Below are 21,178 nucleotides of genomic sequence, written 5' to 3' on the forward strand. Positions count from 1 at the left end.
AACAACCAGTGGCAGAACATGACAGGTTTTTGTTCACAAAGATTCAAATGTGTCAGAAGAACAGTTGTCCAGAAGTACATGGAGGCCTGCCTGCTGCATTCTTGGGAAGCAGAAGGTCTGGGGGTGCATTGCCGCTAGTGATGTAGGGGTTTGTTCAAAAATGATTGCATTAGGAAAGCTGAGAAATATAAACAGGTTTTTATTCACAATCCTATACTATTGGGAAAATAACATATTGGTAAAAAGTTTATCTATAAAAAATAATGACCTCAAAAACTCTGTAAACATGATTAGGACATAATTGGAGCTGTGAGATCCAACGCCCTCTCTCCCTCATTCAGAGCACTGTTTGTTAGCGCCCTCACCTGTGTCCCTTTTCACTGCCCTATTTATGTTCCTCCTTTCCTAGTGTGTCTTTTTTCTGTCTTGAACGAAGCCTCCCCTACAGTGTAGGCTTTGATGTCATATCATGACAAATGGAGAAAAGTTATGTTATGTAGTAAAGCATTGCATTTTAGTGTTGCTTACATTGCCTGATATTAGTGTCATAAAATGAGATGACAGCAACTGTCAATTTTTATTTTTTTTACAGATTTGAGGCTGGGCTGTTGCACTGTATCCGCCCCCAAAATGATTCCACTCCCAGGGTGGAGGGAAAATATGGGATTTTAACAGTCATGCATAACAGTTTATCAGTTACCTCCTGAAAATACAGGAGACCAATCAAAATTAACAGCTTAAGTTCATTTGCAAACTTTAGTGGTCTCAATTATTGCGTGTCTCATATATCTTAAACTTTTTAACTGAAGGTAGAATTTGAAGGACACGTCACTGCATGACATACAGAATACGATAACACAACAGAAATTGCAGGTAAGTTATTTTCAGAATTTTTCTTTGTATAATGTATGAATAAAGTATAATGATATGGTCATGTATACTTTGTAATCAAAAGGTTCTTCAATTGCATATATACACTGGGTTATTTTGCATATATGAATGCATTAAATACAGGGTGTAATCAGAAAAATCTGAACCAAGCTTTCAACCTAAGCCTGTTTACTTCTAATGTATAAATTCAAAGAAATACAGATTTCACTAATCCGTTAGTACACAGTGCTTTGCATATTATTCAGAATCCTGACCAAGTCATTAATGTTATTGAATTGCACTAAACACATGAAACTTCAATATCAATATCAAATATTGTACGGTGACAATGATTTTATGTTCGGAAGTGTCTGCATGAAAACATTTTAAGAAAAATGTAAACGGAAATACGTTGCTTGCATGTATATTAATAAAAAATGTGTACCATTCCCTCCCCTCCCGGCCAATGAACTGTAGTTTTTTCAAAGTAATTTTTTTGTAGGTCACTCCGTGTCTTCTCTCACGTCTACTTCTTGGAAATGCCTGGATAGTTTGATACGGTTTCCATTTCCTGTAAAAGTCGATTCGCATTTCAGCCTGCCCAGTGCTCTCAAACCCTGGTACTATCCATTGTTTTTAAGTGACCAATAAATTGACACAGAGGGAGGGCAAGTTTTATTTAGGGAGAGAATATGAAAGTAAAAGAAAACAAGGAGAGGAGATTGTAAAGAGAGAGAAAGAAGACTACAAAAAGGGAGAGGGCACGAGAGAGAGGAGTGTGCGAAGAGAGAGAGACTGCAAAGTGATAAGAGAGTTGGAGGAAGGAGGATTAGAGTACTAGAGCAGATATGGGGTGAACTTTGATATTAGGTGTAAGTACTGACAGGAAGTACATACAGTGGGGAGAAGTATTTGATACACTGCCGATTTTGCAGGTTTTCTTACTTACAAAGCATGTAGAGGTCTGCAATTTTGACCATAGGTACACTTCAACTGTGAGAGACAGAATCTAAAACAAAAATCCAGAAAATCACATTGTATGATTTTTTAATAATTAATTAGCATTTTATTGCATGACATAAGAATTCCGGCTCTCACAGACCTGTTAGTTTTTCTTTAAGAAGCCCTCCTGTTCTCCACTCATTACCTGTATTAACTGCATCTGTTTGAACTTGTTACCTGTATAAAAGACACCTGTCCACACACTCAATCAAACAGACTCCAACCGCTCCACAATGGCCAAGACCAGAGAGCTGTGTAAGGACATCAGTGATAAAATTGTACACCTGTACAAGGCTGGGATGGGCTACAGGACAATAGGCAAGCAGCTTGGTGAGAAGGCAACAACTGTTGGCACAATTATTAGAAAATGGAAGAAGTTCAAGATGGCGGTCAGTCTCCCTCGGTCTGAGGCTCCATGCAAGATCTCACCTTGTGGGGCATCAATGATTATGAGGAAGGTGAGGGATCAGCCCAGAACTACACGGCAGGACCTGGTCAATGACCTGAAGAGAGCTGGGACCACAGTCTCATAGAAAACCATTAGTAACACACTACACCAACATGGATTAAAATCCTGCAGCGCACGCAAGGTCCCCCTGCTCAAGCCAGCGCATGTCCGGGCCCGTCTGAAGTTTGCCAATGACCATCTGGATGATCCAGAGGAGGAATGGGAGAAGGTCATGTGGGCTGATGAGACAACAATAGAGCTTTTTGGTCTAAACTCCACTTGCCGTGTTTAGAGGAAGAGGAAGGATGAGTATAACCCCAAGAACACCATCCCAACCGTGAAGCAAAGGAGGTGGAAACATCATTCTGCAAAGGGGACAGGACGACTGCACCGTATTGAGGGGAGGATGGATGGGGCCATGTATCGCGAGATCTTGGCCAACAACCTCCTTCCCTCAGTAAGTGCATTGAAGATGGTTCGTGGCTGGGTCTTCCAGCATGACAACAACCCGAAACACACAGTCAGGGCAACTAAGGAGTGGGTCCGTAAGAAGCATCTCAAGGTCCTGGATGGGCCTGGCCAGTCTCCAGACCTGAACCCAATAGAAAATCTTTGGAGGGAGCTGAAAGTCCGTATTGCCCAGCGACAGCCCCGAAACCTGAAGGATCTGGAGAAGGTCTGTATGGAGGAGTGCAAAATCTCTGTTGCAGTGTGTGCAAACATGGTCAAGAACTACAGAAACGTATGATCTCTGTAATTGCAAACAAAGGTTTCTGTACCAAATATTAAGTTCTGCTTTTCTGATGTATCAAATACTTATGTCATGCAATAAAATGCAAATTAATTACTTAAAAATCATACAATGTGATTTTCTGGATTTTTGTTTTAGATTCCGTCACTCACAGTTGAAGAGTACCTATGATAAAAATTACAGACTTCCACATGCTTTGTAAATGGGAAAACCTGCAAAATCGGCAGTGTATCAAATACTTGTTCTCCCCACTGTAAATACAAACCCATCCTAAAGGCAGGTCCCATTATTGACAATATCTAGTAGATCACTAGTCATCCAGCCTTAACCCAAGATCAGATCAGACACAATTCTGCTGATTAATTTACAAAATACTGTTCCTCTATCATTCTATAAGATAATGTTTTTCTGATGTATTATGTAACAACTATAAACAGGCTACTTTCAGTTTAAAATGATTGTGCAGCGCTACGATATTAGATATGTTATTACAAAGGGAGACATTTCTCATGCTTTCTCAATATTACGGAGAAACATTGATGCTGAGAGATGATTATTATTTTGGCACACATCAATGGTGTCTCAGCCTACTCCATTCAGTTACCACCAAACTCATTCTCCCCCACTCCCCCAACTTCTTCCATTTTGTAGTATCATCTGAAAAAATATTCCTAAAATTAATGTTGAAGTGTCTCCAGTGGTTAGCTCTTTGCCATAGCCTGTGTTAGATATCAAGAATAGGTTAACAGCATCAGTCTAGAAAAGTTGAAAGCAGTGGTTTTAAACTCATGGTGCGTGAGAAATGTGTATTTTATTTTCCAAACCATAATAACTTGTCATTGACTTTTTACGGAAGCAGATGGTGGCGCATATTGTCTGTGCTCCACAGGTGGATGTTAGACATGCCTGCCTTTTCTCTTCGCGTTCTAGCAACTCCTTCTGTTAGGCTTGGCACCTTAAAGCTCATTCGTGTTGGTTGGCTGGGGAATTAGTTCACCTCCAGTTGTTGTGTAGTGGTGTAAACTTTTTTGCAGACACGCCTTTAACTTCTACATTTTTAAATATAATAACCATAGGGAGTATTAATATTATTATTCACAATTGTGCTTAGAGACATAGAAACAAAAAGAGAGAAACAGAGGCTTTGATTTCTGAAAGAAATATGAATATATACGTTTGTTTTCATTCTTCGTGAGGACTTAAACAAGCAAAACCATGACGACTGAGATGCAGAAGATCGCTATCACTGAGGAGAAGCCTTTACTTCCAGGTCAGACCGATCCTGAAAAGGTCAGTGTCTGTACAGGTGCATTATAAACGACCTCCCATCGCACATGCAAAATCTCAACTCTCTCCCTCTCTCTCTCTCATATCATATTATCTGGCATACCGTCTCATATGTCTTACTTGTCTTCATTGACGATGTAACTGCTAATGTCAGCGCCGGGATGAATTCTGAAGTGTTCAGTCTTGTCTAGTCAGATCAAACCAAATGCTTCAAAACTCATTCGACCGCACTTCACCAACACAAAACTAACCATTGAAGCAACCAAGGAGTTCTTCAGGAATGTTCTTGACGGGCCAGTCAATCTCCCGATCTGAATGTTATAATTTCAATAGTCATTTGTCGTGCCTTGTTTGGAGACTTGGTATTTGTCTTTGTTTTAACCATGTTTGTAGGATGCAGAGATTGCAGCCCGGATACTGTTGAACCAGAGTCAGGTGAGGCTGATAGTTGATGTCTTATGGGTATGGGAAATTGGGTTTGTGTTTAACTTATGTTTAAGTAGGAGATTCGTACGTGTATGTAGGATACCTTTATGTGTTGGTAAGTTCCAGTACAGTAGGCAGCTCCTCCCTTCTCTCCCTCCCTAACAGGAACACAGTATTAAGACTCCTCATGGTGTCCTCCATGTTACTCTGTATGGAACGACCAACACAGGCCGCCCGGTCATACTCACCGTCCATGACGTTGGCCTGGACAGTGAGTCGCTCTTTTCATCCTTCTGCCTTTCCTTCTCATCTCTTCAGTCTATCTGGTTCCCCAGTCGGGTCCTCCAGCAGTTGGAAAGTTTTACAATGACTAACAATGACGCCTCTGACAATGACTAACAATCACGACTCTGACAATGACTAACAATGATGCCTCGGACAATGACTAACAATCATGCCTCTGACAATGATTAACAATGACGCCTCTGACAATGACTAACAATGATGCCTCTGACAAAGACTGACAATGACGCCTCTGACAATGATGCCTCTGACAATGACTAACAATGACGCCTCTGACAATGACTAACAATGATGCCTCTGACAATGACTGACAATGACGCCTCTGACAATGACTAACAATGATGCCTCTGACAATGACTAACAATGATGCCTCTGACAATGACTAACAATGATGCCTCTGACAATGATTGACAATCATGCCTCTGATAATGACTAACAATGATGCCTCTGACAATGACTAACAATGATGCCTCTGACAATGACTAACAATGATGCCTCTGACAATGACTAACGATGACGCCTCTGACAATGACTAACAATGATGCCTCTGACAATGACTAACAATGATGCCTCTGACAATGACTGACAATGAATCCTCTGACAATGACTAACAATGACGCCTCTGACAATGACTAACAATGATGCCTCTGACAATGACTAACAATGATGCCTCTGACAATGACGCCTCTGACAATGACAAACAATAGAACCTTAGCAGGTAAGGAGATTGACAGAGTGATCAAGAAAAACAAATATGTAAAAAACAAATAATAATCACAGGTACACATCTGTGGAAGCATTTTTAGATGCATCTTGCTTTGCGCTTGGATTTCCCAATAGTTAATTTTGTTTTGACTAATTGTGTTTGATATATTTGGATTGTCTCTCTCTATCCCTCCACATATCTTTCTTTGTCTCTCTCACCATCCTTACCAATCTCTCCCAGGTAAAAGCTGCTTCTCTCCTCTGTTTGAGTTTGACGAGATGCAGGAAATAGTGAAGAACTTCACCCGGGTCCACATTGATGCCCCTGGCCAGGAGGAGGGAGCATCGGCCTATCCCATGGGGTAAGTCGTGTGTTTGTGGGGTACAGTGTGTGTTTGAAGGTTACAGTGTGTGTTTGAGGGGTACAGTGTGTGTTTGAGGGGTACAGTGTGTGTTTGTGGGGTACAGTGTGTGTTTGTGGGATAAGCAGTGTGTTTGTGAATTAAGCTATGTGTTTGTGGAGTATGGTGTATGTTTGAGGGGTACAGTGTGTGTTTGTGAGGTACCGTGTGTATTTGTGAGGTATGGTGTGTATTTGTGGGGTACGGTGTGTGTTTGTGAGGTACCGTGTGTATTTGTGAGGTACGGTGTGTATTTGTGGGGTACGGTGTGTGTTTGAGGAGTACAGTGTGTATTTGTGAGGTACAGTGTGTGTTTGTGGGGTACAGGGTGTGTTTGAGGGTACAGTGTGTGTTTTTGGGGTACGGTGTGTATTTCAGGGGTACGGTGTGTGTTTGTGGGAAACAGTGTGTGTTTGAGGGTACGGTGTGTGTTTGAGGGGTACGGTGTGTGTTTGTGGATTACAGGGTGTGTTTGAGGGGTACATTGTGTGTCTGTGGGGTACGGTTTGTGTGTGTGTCTGCATTTAACCATTTGTTATCGTTCATGTGTTTTAGGTACCAGTATCCATCAATGGATCAGATTGCTGAGATGATCCCTGCAGTCCTGACTTATTTCGAGTGAGTCACACATTTTATTACATGATTATCATTTGTTTATGTCTTTCACAAAGTCTTTAGTACTTTTTTATGTAAAACAATATCATTTAACAGTGTTGAAATACAAGACTAAGTAAAAGCTTTGTTATGGTCAAAAATCTAAATTCATACACTCAGCTTTCTCCAACAGCCTTAGTAGTGTTGTCTTCGGTACACACATTGCTCCTTCTGTTTTTGTGTTTGTCTATCAACATGTCTATAATGAATCGGCCCTTAGGGAAAATAAACATTGGAGTGTCTGGATTTTTACTCCCTGTCTTTTTCCAGTTTTCGTTCTGTTATCGGAATGGGAGTGGGAGCTGGTGCTTACATTCTCTCCAGGTTTACAGTGAGTGTCTGAATTTCTTTTTATCCTGTTACTGAGACGTTTTCACTTCCAACAGTCCAATGATAAATCACATTCCAAAATCCTGGTAGGTCCTCTAATGGAATCTGTTGCTACATAGTAGTCTGAGCATTGAGTTAACAGAGGTTTGGGAAAATCTGTCAAATGTGGTGTATTTGTATTTCTCTGGCATTGTACTGTGTTTTGGGGAAACTGAGAACATATCCCAATTACAGACTCATTCTTTCTGTCTTCCCCTCTCAGATGGCCAACCCAACCTCAGTTGACGGTCTCGTCCTCATCAACTTTGAACCCAAAGCTAAAGGGTGGATGGAATGGACTATAAAGATGGTTACTGTCTCTTCAATGCATCCAGTGACATATAGCATTATTGCCAATACGCTTATATTGAGGCATTCTTCCGCCAAGACTTAACTTAATTACTTTAATATCACTAATGTCCACAACAGCATCTTGGTGAAGTGTCATTCTCTCATGTCGTGATGTCAAATGTCATAATGAATAAGCCTTTTGTACTTCTCCTTTATTCTCTCTATCATTCTCTCTCATCTCTCTATCATTCTGTCTGCTATCTCTCTATCATTCGCTCTCCTATCTTTCTATCATTCTCTCTCCTTTCTTCTCTCTTTCGTTCTCTCTCCTATCTATCATTCTATCTCAATGCTGGCAGGTTACTAGCCTGACTACCTTCATCACAGAGCAGATCTTGAATCATCTATTTAGTCAGGTGTGTATCATTACAGAGTGTTACACCACCGGGTGTGTTTTATAGCTGTATATTGTTTTGTTAATGATAACACAATCTACAGTACGAAATATATGGCTGTCATATCGTTTCTGTTTTGGTTTTGTAGGAGGAAATGTCAGCAAACGGAGATCTGGTGAAGTCACACAGACAACGAATCTCTAAAGCCCCAAACTTCATCAACACTGAGCTCTTCTGGAAGAGCTACAACAGGTACACCACCCATACATGCACTTTCCAATCTTCAACTCTCCTGGACCCACCTAAACATAATTTCATTTTTCACTTGTGTTCCAGCCACAAAGAACTGATAATTGATTACAACACGTTCAAGTAAGCATCTTACTATCTGATCATATCACATTTTCACCACCGACATCAGCACTGACAGTAGTATGGAAATGTCTCCCACTCTCTACTTAAAAGTTACTAATTTGTCAATATTTTCCCTCTCTACATTTCTCACACTTCCAGGTGTCCTGTGATGCTGGTGGTTGGGGATAAGTCACCTCATGAAGAAGCTGCTGTAAGCCTTCCAGATAAATTGTATCTTCACTGTGAACCCTCCATTTGTACCAATGTAGAAAGGAGATAATAAATACATGGCTGACAAAGCTGTTACACTACTCGTCTTTGTCAACTAGGTGAAATGCAACAGCAAACTGAACCCAACGACAACCTCATTCGTCAAGGTGATCAATCTCTATCCCAATTTCTGTAGATACCTGTACTTAGCTCTACTGTCAGTATGAAACCTTGCTGTCAATTCAAACCTCTTGTCTTCTTCTCCCTCAGATGGCAGATGCTGGGGGTCTTCCACAGCTCACCCAGGTAACACATTTTACACATACTTAAAAGTGTTACTATCGAGTTACATAGGATTTGCATGCAGATTTAGTCTTGTCTAGGGCTAAAAAAAAACAAGCCCAATGGAGTTCTCCCCTGAACTTGATGTTTTTGCCTGCCCAAGATAGCAGAGCCACCCAAGAAGAGCGAATGTCTCTTACAGAGTGAGTGAATGAGTGACTGGCTACCGCGTCTTAAATAGTGTAGTGGTTCGAGACGTGGACTGCCATGCGAGGGATCCGTGTTCAAGCCTCACCACAGTCAAAGAAATGATGTATTCAAGGATAGACAAAAACTTTGCTGGCTACAATATAGTAAGCCTAAAATAAAACTGTTGCTACTGTATCTAGTGGATTTTCGAAGTACGCATCCGTGCATGCTTTTTGGGGTAATATACAGTAGATCACAACCACTTGCGCAGTAAAAGAGGAGGGGTTTCCACAATTCTCTTGTCATTTCACTTCTCTTTTCACCTCTCTTTTCACAAAAAAGTCAGTTATCATCACCTGTATTGATAGTTATTGTATCAATGTCATTCACAAATGAAACAAAAATGAACGTTGTTGTGCCATGAAATGAAATATCACAACACAAATTATTTTCACTTGACAAAAAAGAAAGTTATTGACACCTATATTGATAATTATTGTATCAATGTCATTCATGAATGAAAGTGTTTGTGCCATGACATGAAATAGCACAAAACTAATTATGCTTTAGGATTTGTTCAGGATAGACAAAAAACTTTCCTGATTCTCTCGTCTTCTCACTTGACAAAAAAGTTTGGTGAGTCACCTATATTGATAGCAATTGTATCAAAGTCATTCACGAATAAAGAAAATTATGAAGAACATTCATCCCTTCTTATCATGGGCCAGCCAAACTAGGCTTGCCTGGTTCCTTTTCTTGTTGTCCTAAACTAGGCTTTATCTATGTTAGGGAAACCCCCCCTTTATGTATTTAGACATGACATCATATAATGCGGCTCAGCTCTCTGTCGTGGTGAAGAAAGAGCTGAGCCGCAAGGCGAAGCTCTCGATTTACCGGTCAATCTACGTTCCTACTCTCACCTATGGTCATGAGCTTTGGGTCATGACCGAAAGGACAAGATCCCGGATACAGGCGGCCGAAATAAGCTTTCTCCGCAGGGTGGCTGGGCGATCCCTTAGAGATAGGGTGAGAAGCTCGGTCACCCGGGAGGAGCTCAGAGTAGAGCCGATGCTCCTGCACATCGAGAGGGGTCAGCTGAGGTGGCTTGGGCATCTGTTTCGGATGCCTCCGGAACGCCTTCCTGGGAAGGTGTTCCGGTCCCGTCCCACCGGGAGGAGACCCCGGGGAAGACCTAGGACACGCTGGAGGGACTATGTCTCCCGGCTGGCCTGGGAACGCCTCGGTGTCCCCCCGGAAGAGCTAGAGGAAGTGTCTGGGGAGAGGGAAGTCTGGGCATCCCTGCTTAGACTGCTGCCCCCGCGACCCGGCCCCGGATAAGCGGAAGAAGATGGATGGATGGATCATATAATGTATATTCTCTGTCTGTTTCCAGCCCAGCAAACTGACAGAGGCTTTCAAGTACTTCGTCCAGGGGATGGGCTACAGTAAGTTTACCTCTGCTTGTATTCTGTGATAATTGTGCAGTGGTTTCTCTGTATTAAAAATGACTCCTAAAATAATTCAACTTTAATATTTATATATAGGTTTAACTATATATACTGTATACATTTCCCCCCCTAACTTTTTATGACTTCTTCATTAAACAAAGTCTAGTATGACTGAAATATAAATATGCACTGAACAAAAACATACAACACAACATAAAACTTTCAAAGGCAACCACATGTCAATCCAGAGCATCCCAAATATATGTGGTGAGTATGCAGGCTAATGAAGAACTGAGACAGTTTAAGCCTTTTACAGTTCCCAGCTCAAGGTACAACTGTGTAGTGGTCATGCAGTTTAATCAGCTTCTTTTAATGCCACACCTGTCAGATGATTTGATTATCTTGGCAAAGGATGAATGCTCAATATCACTGACATCCTGTAAACAGATTTGTGAACCAAGTTTGCGATGGAACATTCCTGGGATTCTTTTTTTTTTTACCTCATGAACCATGACACCAACACGTTGCATTTCACATTTCGTTAAGTGTAAAATGTACCAATCAAATAATCGGCCCTTTCTGTTGGCCTGCCTCCCTCCGTGTCCCAGTGCCAACATCCATCATGACCCGCCTGGCCCGTTCGCGCACCACCTCCCGGTCTTCAACCGGCTCCTTGGAGGGGGAGCGGTGGCGTTCTCGCACCCTGTCACAGACCTCCCAGGGAGAGCAGATGCCCCCCAGCCCCGCAAACGACATGAACGTGTCCTGCTGATAGGTACAGCGAAGGGGTAATGAGAAGAATGCAGAACGACTGATTGGAGATATGTGGAGGGTGGAGGGGGGGGGGGGGTTTATTTGGAGAAAATGGGACAGCATTTGTCAGTCATCCACTCCTGTGTCACCTAATCTTGTCATCCCCCCCAGTCTAGCTACGAGTTCAACGAGTGCCAGAAAGGAATAGAATCTGCAGGCCCGTCTATATTCTTCAAGGAACTGTTTACTTAATATGTTATGAACTGCTGATTTGTCACAGTTAAAACTGAAGTCATGGATGTGTTACACCTTATGGAGATCCCTTCCCGGGTTAACTTGTTTTGTAGGATAAGGACGGTCTTCCAATTTGCAGAATTACATTATTGAAAATAATAAATGTTTCATTTCCAGCCCAGACAATTGTCTAATCTGAATCCAACTGAGCATTCCTTTAACAATGTGAAGACAGAAGGCCAAAAGGCCCTCAAAGAGGTAGGAACTGAAGATGACTGCAGTAAAGTCAGTGAATCACCAAGAAAGATACACAAAGTCTGGTGATATCTATTGGTTGCAGACCTGCAGGCAATCAAAAGATCCGTTTGTTACCAACTACTAAATATGACTAATTTATTGTATTGTATGTAATATTCTTCTGTTGTTTAAGCTGACAGTCTCTTTAACCCTGTAGTCATTGAATCATTTCGAATCCAATGTGCTGGAATCCTTTGGTTTTCAAACAGCCAATACTTTAATCATCACAAATTAAATTATGTGGTGAAGGTGTGTAACTGTTATCTGATCGCAATAAAATAGAAAGATATCTGATAATTATGGCACTGCTGTTAAATATCAACTTTTGGGCCATTCATTCTCAAAGTGAAAGATGATAGAAAATATAAAACTCATATAACAATTACACCGTGGATGTGGATGTCTGGGGTCATTGTGTTTCGGTGAGATCCCCCTTTTGGACAAGTTTCTGGATCTAAAGGACCTGGAAGAATTATCCTGGCAGTGGGAAAGTTCATAAGGCCGTTAACTTTGGCAAGCGTCTCATTAATCAATCAATCAAATGTATTTATAAAGCCCTTTTTACAACAGCAGTTGTCACAAAGTGCTTTTACAGAAACACCCGGCCTTAAACCCCAAGGAGCAAACAACAGTAGTGTTGAATTTCAGTGGCTAGGAAAAACTCCCTATTACCAGTGAAAGCCAAAATGCACCAAGAGATCTACCACCATATTTTGAAGTAGGAATGGGGTTCTTCTCAATTAACTCTGATATCAACGGCAAACCAGATGCAAGGACATTTCTTTTTAATGTTTTAATATATGCCAGGTTTTTGACCCCAATTCCTTGATATACAATTAGCAATTAAGGCCCTGCTTCATTGCAATAACTCCCAGTGGGCTTGTTTATCAGACAGTTAACTCAAAAAGAAAGTTTCACCTCCTTATGGTCCTGGAGGAATGTACTCTCTGGCCTTATACCTTGATTGAGCTAACGGACACACAAGTGCCCACAAGGAGAAACTAGAGTTCAACGAGGCAAAGCAATCACACGTAATATAATCACATTGGCACTAACATCAAGCTCCTAAAATAATTTGATATGTTACAACCGGCCAGAAACTAAACTGTGTGTTTAAGGTTCCAGTGTGAAGGTCTATCAATGTTTTCTGATTACAGTAAGATATGGACAACCTGTGTATGAAGGTTTGACAGTTCAGAATCAAGTTTAATCAGGATCAAAGTTTAGGTAACAGTACTTGCCATGTTGTTTTAAAACACAACCCTGAATATTGTTTTAGTTAAGTATATTATTATGACACACAACGAAACATTGTGATTGTGTATTCACGTTTGATGATTACAGTAACATATCCAGATATCCAGGACCACCTTATCTCTGGATTAGGGTTCAGCTGTTAAATATCAACTTTTTAGGTATGTCTTTCATCCTGAAAGTGAAAGTTGTCAGAATGTATTAACTGTATCGAAAGTGCAGTGACCAATGAATGAGTTTCACACCGTTTGGTGTTTATCTGCTCAGCTGCTGCAACTGTTTTCAATGTCCTCCCTCTCCTCCACCCCATGTCACCAAAACTGCAGTTCAACACACCTCCACTGGGTGGCACTATAACAAGCATCAAAGCTTTCTATGGTGTCGTGTGCAGTCCTCTGTGAGTCTTAAGATGGGCCCTCTGGGTATTTGGAGCTGGTGATGACAAATTGGAGTACATAAACAAAATACCTGCACCTAAACTGACAGCTCACATTTTCTTGGCAGTTGGCCAACTAGTTAGCTAATGTTTTGTTGGAAAGATTTCTCTGAAACATTACCAGCTAAAGTATTTCACCAAGACGGCTTATGGACTATGTGAAACACGACTGTTCTATCTACTTCAGTAACAAATAAGATTCAATTTAATAACTAGAAATATATTGTGTATTTTGTTTTGATTACTCAATAGCTTGCAATGTGTACTATGAGGCTTAAAATATGCATGTAAAAATGTTAATGTAAAAGGAATGAGGGAGTTAACATGAAACAGCAACATTCTTCAGCCTGTTCTGAGCCGTTGGCGACTTGGTCACCCCCCTGATTATTGTCCTTCATGCCCGGTATTACGTTTGGCTCACATAGGAAGAGTTTTGGTGGTGGTAAAGTCCTTCCATTTCACAATGATGGAGAACACTGCACTCCCTAGAAACGTCTACGCTCTGTACATTTTTCAACCCCTTTTTCTGTGTGCTGATCAATCAAGTCAATGGTGAATACATTATTAGCATCATTTCCGCACCCCATCTTAATTCTTTCATTTTTTTATTATATTCACAAGATCTATGCCTCGGCAATTCTGACACACTGCAAAATGTAGGACACTATTCAGGGCTGTGCAAAAGTCTTAGGCACCTGAACTTTGAATTAAATCACTTCAGTAGTATCAAGTATGATCAAAGGACACAGGATGCTTTTGAGCTCATTTGTAGTGTCATGGCAAAGGGTCTGAGTGCTTATTTTCATGAGATATTTCAGTTTTTAACATTAAAATACATTTAAAAAAAAGTGTTTTCTTGGTCATTAGGGGTATTCTGTGTAGATTGATGGGAAACATCTATATTTAATCACTTACAAATTAAGTAAAAATTACACTCACCTTAAGGATATCGTTTCCTCAGTTCTATTCCCTCAAACAGCTCTTTATTTTTTTGAGGATAGAGAAACAGCTCGGACTGCAATTCTCGTAGGTTTGGTAATGAGAACGCAGAAAAGCTTTAAAGTCTCAGAGAACACCTCCAACACCTCAGGAAGAACTAGAACACATCCAGTGTGCACAGTCTTGTCATTTACCATCAAAAGTCATAGATTATAGATTACAGGGAGCTCTGTTGGTAGGCTTTCTTTGTTCAACATTGGATGGGCCTCCACTGTTGTCTTTAATGAGTCACTAAGCCCTGGCACAGTCAGAAAAGGCAGCTCAAGTCAAATGGTGTCAGAAAAGGCAGCTCAAGTCAAATGGTGTCTGTTGGTGAAGCATTCATTTCACACCAAGAGAGGGAGAGAGATAGACACGCAATTTGTGTTGTCAACACAAGTAGACAATTATCTTACAATCCACTTGTACTTGTACTATGCAGTACAAAATGTTGTGGGATCGTTAGAAAATTGAGAATCCACATAAACGGAAAGTCTTTATCAGAAATAGCACTTAGGGCAGTCAGAATAGTTGCAACTGATTCCACATTTCCTGCATATGCGGTGCCAGTCCCGAAAGACCATCAGCAACATAGTTCGAAGATCTTGTTCTATATTGAACACCATAGTCAAACTCCATCAGGCAGGCAGACCATCCGGCTATCAGTAAGCCAGCTCGGTTGTTCCCTTTGGTAGTCAGGAGCGTTGTCAGCGCTTGATGATCTGTGCGTAGTAGAAATGTCCTTCCCCAGAGCCATGCATGCCATTTCTCAGCAGACCGGACACAGACCAGTGCTTCCTTCTCAATTGACTATTTTCAGTATAACAGAGTATTTCCTCTCATCATCTGATAAATTGCGCAAAGCAAAAGCAACAGTCTGTTCTCCCGTTTTTTCTAGCTGAGTCAAGACTGCTCCACGCCCATAACCTGATGCATCTGTAGAGACTGCGGTAGGCTTCCCAGCGTCGTACAATGCAAAGGCATGGCTGTTTCACAGTCATCTTTTTGACTTGGTCAAAGACTGCTTGTGCTTCTGCCTTTCATGTAAAGGGGCTGTTTTTCCGCAGCAGAGCTCTCATAGTCTCCACAACAGTAGCGTGGTTGGGCAACAACGTGCTATACCATGCACTAAGTCCAAGAAATGAGCGCAGGGTCACAGGAACAGTTGGAGCAGGCTCATTCAGTATTGCGGTAAAGTGAGAGTCATCTGGCTGTGGACCGCCAGGACAGATCTTGTGGCCAAGAAAAGTCAGTGTAGTTTGACAGAATTGACATTTGTCAAAATTGAGTTTCAAACCAGCATTGTTGATTTTCTGCAGCACAGCACGGAGGTTGGCTTCTTGTTCAGCCTCAGAGGATCTGTATATGATTACATCATCCAAGTAACATTGCACTCCCTTGAGGCCACTGAGTATCGTCATCATCATCTTCTGAAATGCGGCAGGGGCGGGGCTAAGTCCATAAGGAACTCTGCAGTATCTGTACCTGCCTTTGTGAGTGATGAAACTGGTAAGCCCTCTGCTCTCTTCATGTAGCTTAACTTGGTGAGAGGCAGATTTGAGGTCAAGGGTTGAGAACAGGACAGACCCACGCAGCTCAGACAGTAAGTCCTTGATCGGCGGTAACGGATGACTATCAACAATACCCATCTTTCTTCTCCTCGCGCGTCACTTTTTCTCCCCACACTCTCCTCACCTACAGCACCCCCTATTGGTCACTCTGAAGAGTCATTGGTGCTTTCAAATGGATTGAACCTTCACTCTGATGTCCAAGGCATTCATTTTCTATTAAAATCCCAGAGGTTAAATTAAGATGGCAATATTTTATTGATTTGAAGTTGTAGAAACTATTTTGCTTCCCTGAAAAATAACGAAATAAAACTGATATGACACTGAAAGTGTCTTTTGTGTTATGCATACAAGCTGATTCTGCAGAATTTACCAGGTCTTCCAAAAGGATTTTATGCATTGCTTATTTTGGGGAATTCTAGAGCAAAGCCAAAACCAGCTCATTGTTCCACAGACTCTATTGGATACATAAAAAAAAAATTATATTATTTCTTTGCTCCAACAGTTAATTGTTAAGTACTTTATTTGTAAGTGCGCATAATGAAGGTGATTTTTCATCTTCATCGGCTATTCCTTTTGAACAAACCAAATGTACTTATTTCGGAGACTCTCTTGATTCAAACATGGTCATTTACGGGCCTATTTCTCCAACTGTTTGTTCGTGACGTTTCTTTATGTTACAAGACAACTGCCACAGATGACTCTGCACCGATTTGTCTGTAGCTCTGTCTATGTGTCATAGCAAATAAATTTGACTACCAGCGTGTTTGATTGTTGTGTACCCCACTATTGTCACACAAACCGTTCAATATTTAGAGACATCTTTGAGTCTCTAAAAATGTCTGCCATGGCAACATCATCAACAAAAGACAGTGTTCTGGTAATGCATTTGCCTTAAAGGTCTGGTAAACGCTCCATTCTAACCATTGCAGAAAATAATTAGGGAAGGTTTACAGGCCTTTTAATGGCTAATACCAGCTGATTCACAAGATGCAGCACATAGTAAAAAAAAATGCTGTGGCTAGCACAAACACGAAGGGAACATTGGGAAAGATAATGGCATGACCTATTTCAGGCAAGATCTGACTATTTTGTTGATCTTTGCCTTTCATTTTGACCTGTTAATAAGTTCCTTTGAACATCACCAGATAAATATGATCCTGTGATGTTGCCTCCTTGACCTCATATATTCTTTAGAAGTTACCGGAAAAGATGTGTTTCATGTCATGTTGCAAATATCCGGACATGATGTTTCCCCTAAGGTGGTGAATTTGAACCTATGAAAGAGTTTCATGGTTTTGTGCAAGTCATTTTGAAATGATCTGGCTTTTAGCATTATGGTACAAGAGAGTGCGCTGAACACCGACAAAACAGTATAACAGGCTGAAGCTTTATTTGTAATTTTGTCAGCTGAATGATTAAAATGTCAAATAAATGTTCAATAAGACCATTATTGGTGTGTGCTTCATGTAGGGGTTACAAAAATAAAAGGTAAAAGGTACATAAGACAGTTCATGATGCACATGTATGAGGCTGCTGTAACGGGGAGCTTCAAATCAGTATAATAAGAATAATCATAATAAGGGTTAATTTAGTAAGAAATCATCATTTAAAAAACACAAAATGTCAAGGATACTATTTACAGTTATTATATTTGTATCAGGTGGGGATGGAAGAGGTGAATAGTGAGAGTCTGAACATGAATGAATAGGAAATAGGAGGCGTGTAGCAGCCGTTATGAAGTGTGCAGGAGGCGTGTAGCAGCCGTTATGAAGTGTGCACACAATAAGCGTGTGTGTTGTCAGTCAATGGAAGTGGAATGTAATGGCTCCCCAACAGAAACTCTCTGAACCTATTAGCACAGGATGTCATGGTCCGACTTGTCTGACTGGGAGTAAAAACACCTGCCTGGCTGGGTGTGTGGGCTGCTAGCTACTGCTCCAGGCTTTAGTCAGGCACTGCTTCATACAGATGTCGTGGATGGGTGAGGGCTTGGCCCCGATGATGTACTGAGCTGTAGGGCCTAGCGGTGGTGTGAAGAGCACTTCCCATACTAGGCTGTGATGCAGTCGATCAGCATTCTCTTAAAGGTCAGGCTGTAGTACATGGAGAGGGCCCAGGACAGGATATCGAAGTTCTTTAGTCCTCTTCGGGAGAACAGCTGGTTTGTTGCCCTCTTGACAACTTTGGCAGTGTTGTTTTCAGCTATGTGTACACTAACCGAAGTACAACTGACGGCTCTCATCTGGGGCTCCCCCCCTCCCCCCCATGTCTTTCCTGAAGTCAAACACCCTCTCTTGTTTTGCTTTCGTTAACAGATAAAGGTTTGGGATGAAAACGCTGGGCTGAGGACAAATGCCTGTGTTAGTAGTCAGCGAGGAGTATGTTCTGATGCCAATCCACACAGCCTGAGGTCGGCCTTGCACAAAGTCCAATATCTAAGTGCACTTGGTGGCAAGTTTGAAGGGAACAACATTGCTGAAGGCTGCAACATTAGACAACCAACAGCAGTCGTACGTATTGTAGGTGTTCCGAGTGACGGCAATGGCATCCTGGATGGATCTGTTTTGTGTCCAGTAATCCTTCAAATCTGCCTTTAAACTGGGCAATGACAGCTGTCCACAATGACAGGCAACGTCATTTGACTTGGACTTGACCGTTGGTGACACAGACTTAAAGTCTTATTTTCTCGAATGACTTCTAGGCAATTTCCCCTTAGAACGGGTAGGCTATGATGAGGAGATATAGTGTTTGCGTCACTAGATGCCCCAAGCAGTTCTGTTTTGCACTCGGAAAGCAACACAATGCAGCCCGTTTTAGCTGATGAATTGCAGGAGAGTCACATCTTACCGTGGATTTCTTGGGCATTTGGACAATGGTTGTCTTATTGAAGAGAGTGGGAATAGCAGCTTTAGACAGGGTGATTTGAATGTGTCAGTGAAGATACCTGCCAGTTGGTTCGTAAACCCTGACTGAAGATGCCTTTCGGGCTTGCAGATTTTGTGACAACTTACTTAATCGAAAGTATCAATCAGAAAATACGGCAGAACTTTCAACATTCTAAAAGGTTCTGCAGCACAAGAAAAACCTGCTTCCCAAGGACTGTTTATTCAATGAACCTTTGTTTAACCCTGTCTGTCTCACTGAAGTTTGGACTAATTTAGGGGGACAATCTCCCATGGTTTCAAGACAATTTGAAGCCGGAGCCAAAACCTTTTCTCTGCCTCTGTAGGTTCTAGGCCCGATCACGTGACTGATCATTTGTCTGCTTTTGAGAAGCACCCTGGCTATTGTTGCAGTTGCACAACCATCCAGAGACAAGTGTTTTTAACCTGAACATTCGTTACCCCACAGCTCATTAAGGCGTGTGGTGTGTACTTATGAAAAGGTGGTGAATACTTATGCAATCAATTGTTTTAGAACTATTTATATATTTTCATTTTTGCCTGGAATTTTTGAACTTTTTTGTGTCGATCAGTGATAGAAACTATATTTTAATGTCACCCTATAACAACATGAAATGTTATGAAAATACAAAGCACATTTAAGCCTAAACTTTTCAATTTTTTCCCAAAATGAATGTGCCAAAAGCACTTTGTTTATTTAGGTGAAATTCCAAAGAGGAAAATGAGATGCCTTTGAAAATATTGTGTCTCACTGTGTCATCATTAGGGCCGGTGTGTCTCCTGTGCAGTCAGGTCAATTCAGCCATCAACGATTAACTTCAACCCACACTCAAAACATCTTCCCACAGGCATGGTAGTGTATACCTGGCATTGGTGTGTGTATGTGTTGTTTGAGTTATTTTGGGATGGCACAGTAATTTACAAAAATTAACAATGAACTAATAATTTCGTACGAAGACTATCTGTGAACTTGTGTGACAAAGTAGACAAGAAGGAACATCTCTTATGATCTTCCTACATGTTCCATTAACACAAACAAAAGGAAACCAGAGGAGTGAGATGGATTTAATGGGAACTGTTCTGTAGCTAAAGCCAGTTCTCATCACTCATACAATGATGTATGTTGCTGGTGATGTGAGTGATGAGGTCAAACAAAACCTAGTTGCATCAGAAATGTATCAAAAATACAACCCACTCTCTTCCTTTTGCGTACATATAACACGGGTTCACACAATGTCGTGCTATGCATACGCCAAAGTCCTTTTTTGGGTGCAGTTGAGACGCAATATCCTCCCATTAATAATAATGGTTGTCAATAAAATCGTTTCATTGACACGCACCAACTGAAACCTATTTGACGTCACCATCATCGAGGCACAGATTTCCCGAAGAGTGACTAATCGTTTAAAAGCCGTAGATTAACTTTTTTCTTGAAAGAACTTAAAAGGGTAAAGGTAAAACTTTAATATCGCATTTATTCACCATTGTTCTTAATTGGAGGAGATTGCGTCTGAACTGCACGCAAAAAAGTACTTTGGCGTATGCATAGCACGAAATTGTGAAGTGTGAACCCGTGTTATATGTACGCAAAGGGAAGAGAGTGGGTTGCAAAAATAGCATGTGGTTAACATCAAGTGGAGGACTGTGCATCTGCATCCTGGTGTGAAAATGAAGACATTGACATGCTAGAAAGAAACATTAAACTGGAAGAAAAAGACATGGCAGGTAAAAAACCGAATGTCTTAGGTTGACATAAGTATTTTGTTGTTGTCATGTTTAATTGTATTGCATTTTTACTAGGAGTATGTCAATAAGCTTAATCCGTTTAAACACTGTTCCATTGTTTTAGTTACTCCAGGACAAGTTAACCAAAAAGTACCACAGGGTCAGAACCTGTAGCAGTCTAAGGACACCATGACAACCACACAAACCTGAATTCCAGTAACACCTGCCATACCTTTATCACAACAAATATAATATAATGAGGTACAACCAAACACACTCATCAACTATTACCATGTGACAAAACTAACATAACCACACAAACCCACAGGGTTTGGACCACAGTCACAAGAGTTTAACTCTCTGGTGGTATTTTTTTTCACAATATCACAAACATGCTACAGCCTCAGGCCAGGTAATCCTAACATGAGAATACCACAGGAGAATCACCACAGGCTACCTAGCTGACTGCCTCAGTACAATAATAGCATTATCACTGGGCATTACTACTGCAGTCCCTTTCCACACCTATCCGCGTCACTTACTGAACCTTCTGTGGGTGGATAAGGACAACTGGTCGGATCGCATTTTAGTGCTGGGATGTAAAGATGGGGGCAAGAGAAGGAGTGTGGGTGGGTGGTGGGA

At 41.2% G+C, this 21,178-nt stretch overlaps 1 protein-coding gene across 3 annotated transcripts; it reads left to right on the plus strand.

Moving 5' to 3' along the window:
• The first annotated feature begins 649 nt into the window (after window positions 1-649).
• Window positions 650-11,993, plus strand: LOC109615027 (protein NDRG2-like). Of its 3 annotated transcripts, none has more exons than XM_020043223.3 (17): window positions 650-873; window positions 4,268-4,361; window positions 4,752-4,793; window positions 4,950-5,055; window positions 6,034-6,154; window positions 6,749-6,811; window positions 7,118-7,178; window positions 7,440-7,526; window positions 7,867-7,923; window positions 8,051-8,154; window positions 8,239-8,274; window positions 8,416-8,467; window positions 8,586-8,633; window positions 8,737-8,772; window positions 10,331-10,382; window positions 10,994-11,173; window positions 11,550-11,993. In XM_020043223.3, the coding sequence occupies exons 2-16, from the start codon at window positions 4,287-4,289 to the stop codon at window positions 11,155-11,157; spliced, it is 1,104 nt and encodes a 367-aa protein (XP_019898782.2). In that variant the 5' UTR covers window positions 650-873; window positions 4,268-4,286; the 3' UTR covers window positions 11,158-11,173; window positions 11,550-11,993. The 3 variants fall into 3 exon arrangements, with proteins under 3 accessions (XP_019898782.2, XP_019898781.2, XP_019898780.2); XM_020043222.3 differs by having other exon boundaries at window positions 10,994-11,160; XM_020043221.3 differs by lacking the exon at window positions 11,550-11,993 and having other exon boundaries at window positions 10,994-11,274.
• Window positions 11,994-21,178: the final 9,185 nt, after the last annotated feature.

This window comes from Esox lucius, chromosome 24 (assembly GCF_011004845.1).
Source record: "Esox lucius isolate fEsoLuc1 chromosome 24, fEsoLuc1.pri, whole genome shotgun sequence".
In the NCBI taxonomy this organism is placed as follows: Eukaryota; Metazoa; Chordata; class Actinopteri; order Esociformes; family Esocidae; genus Esox; species Esox lucius.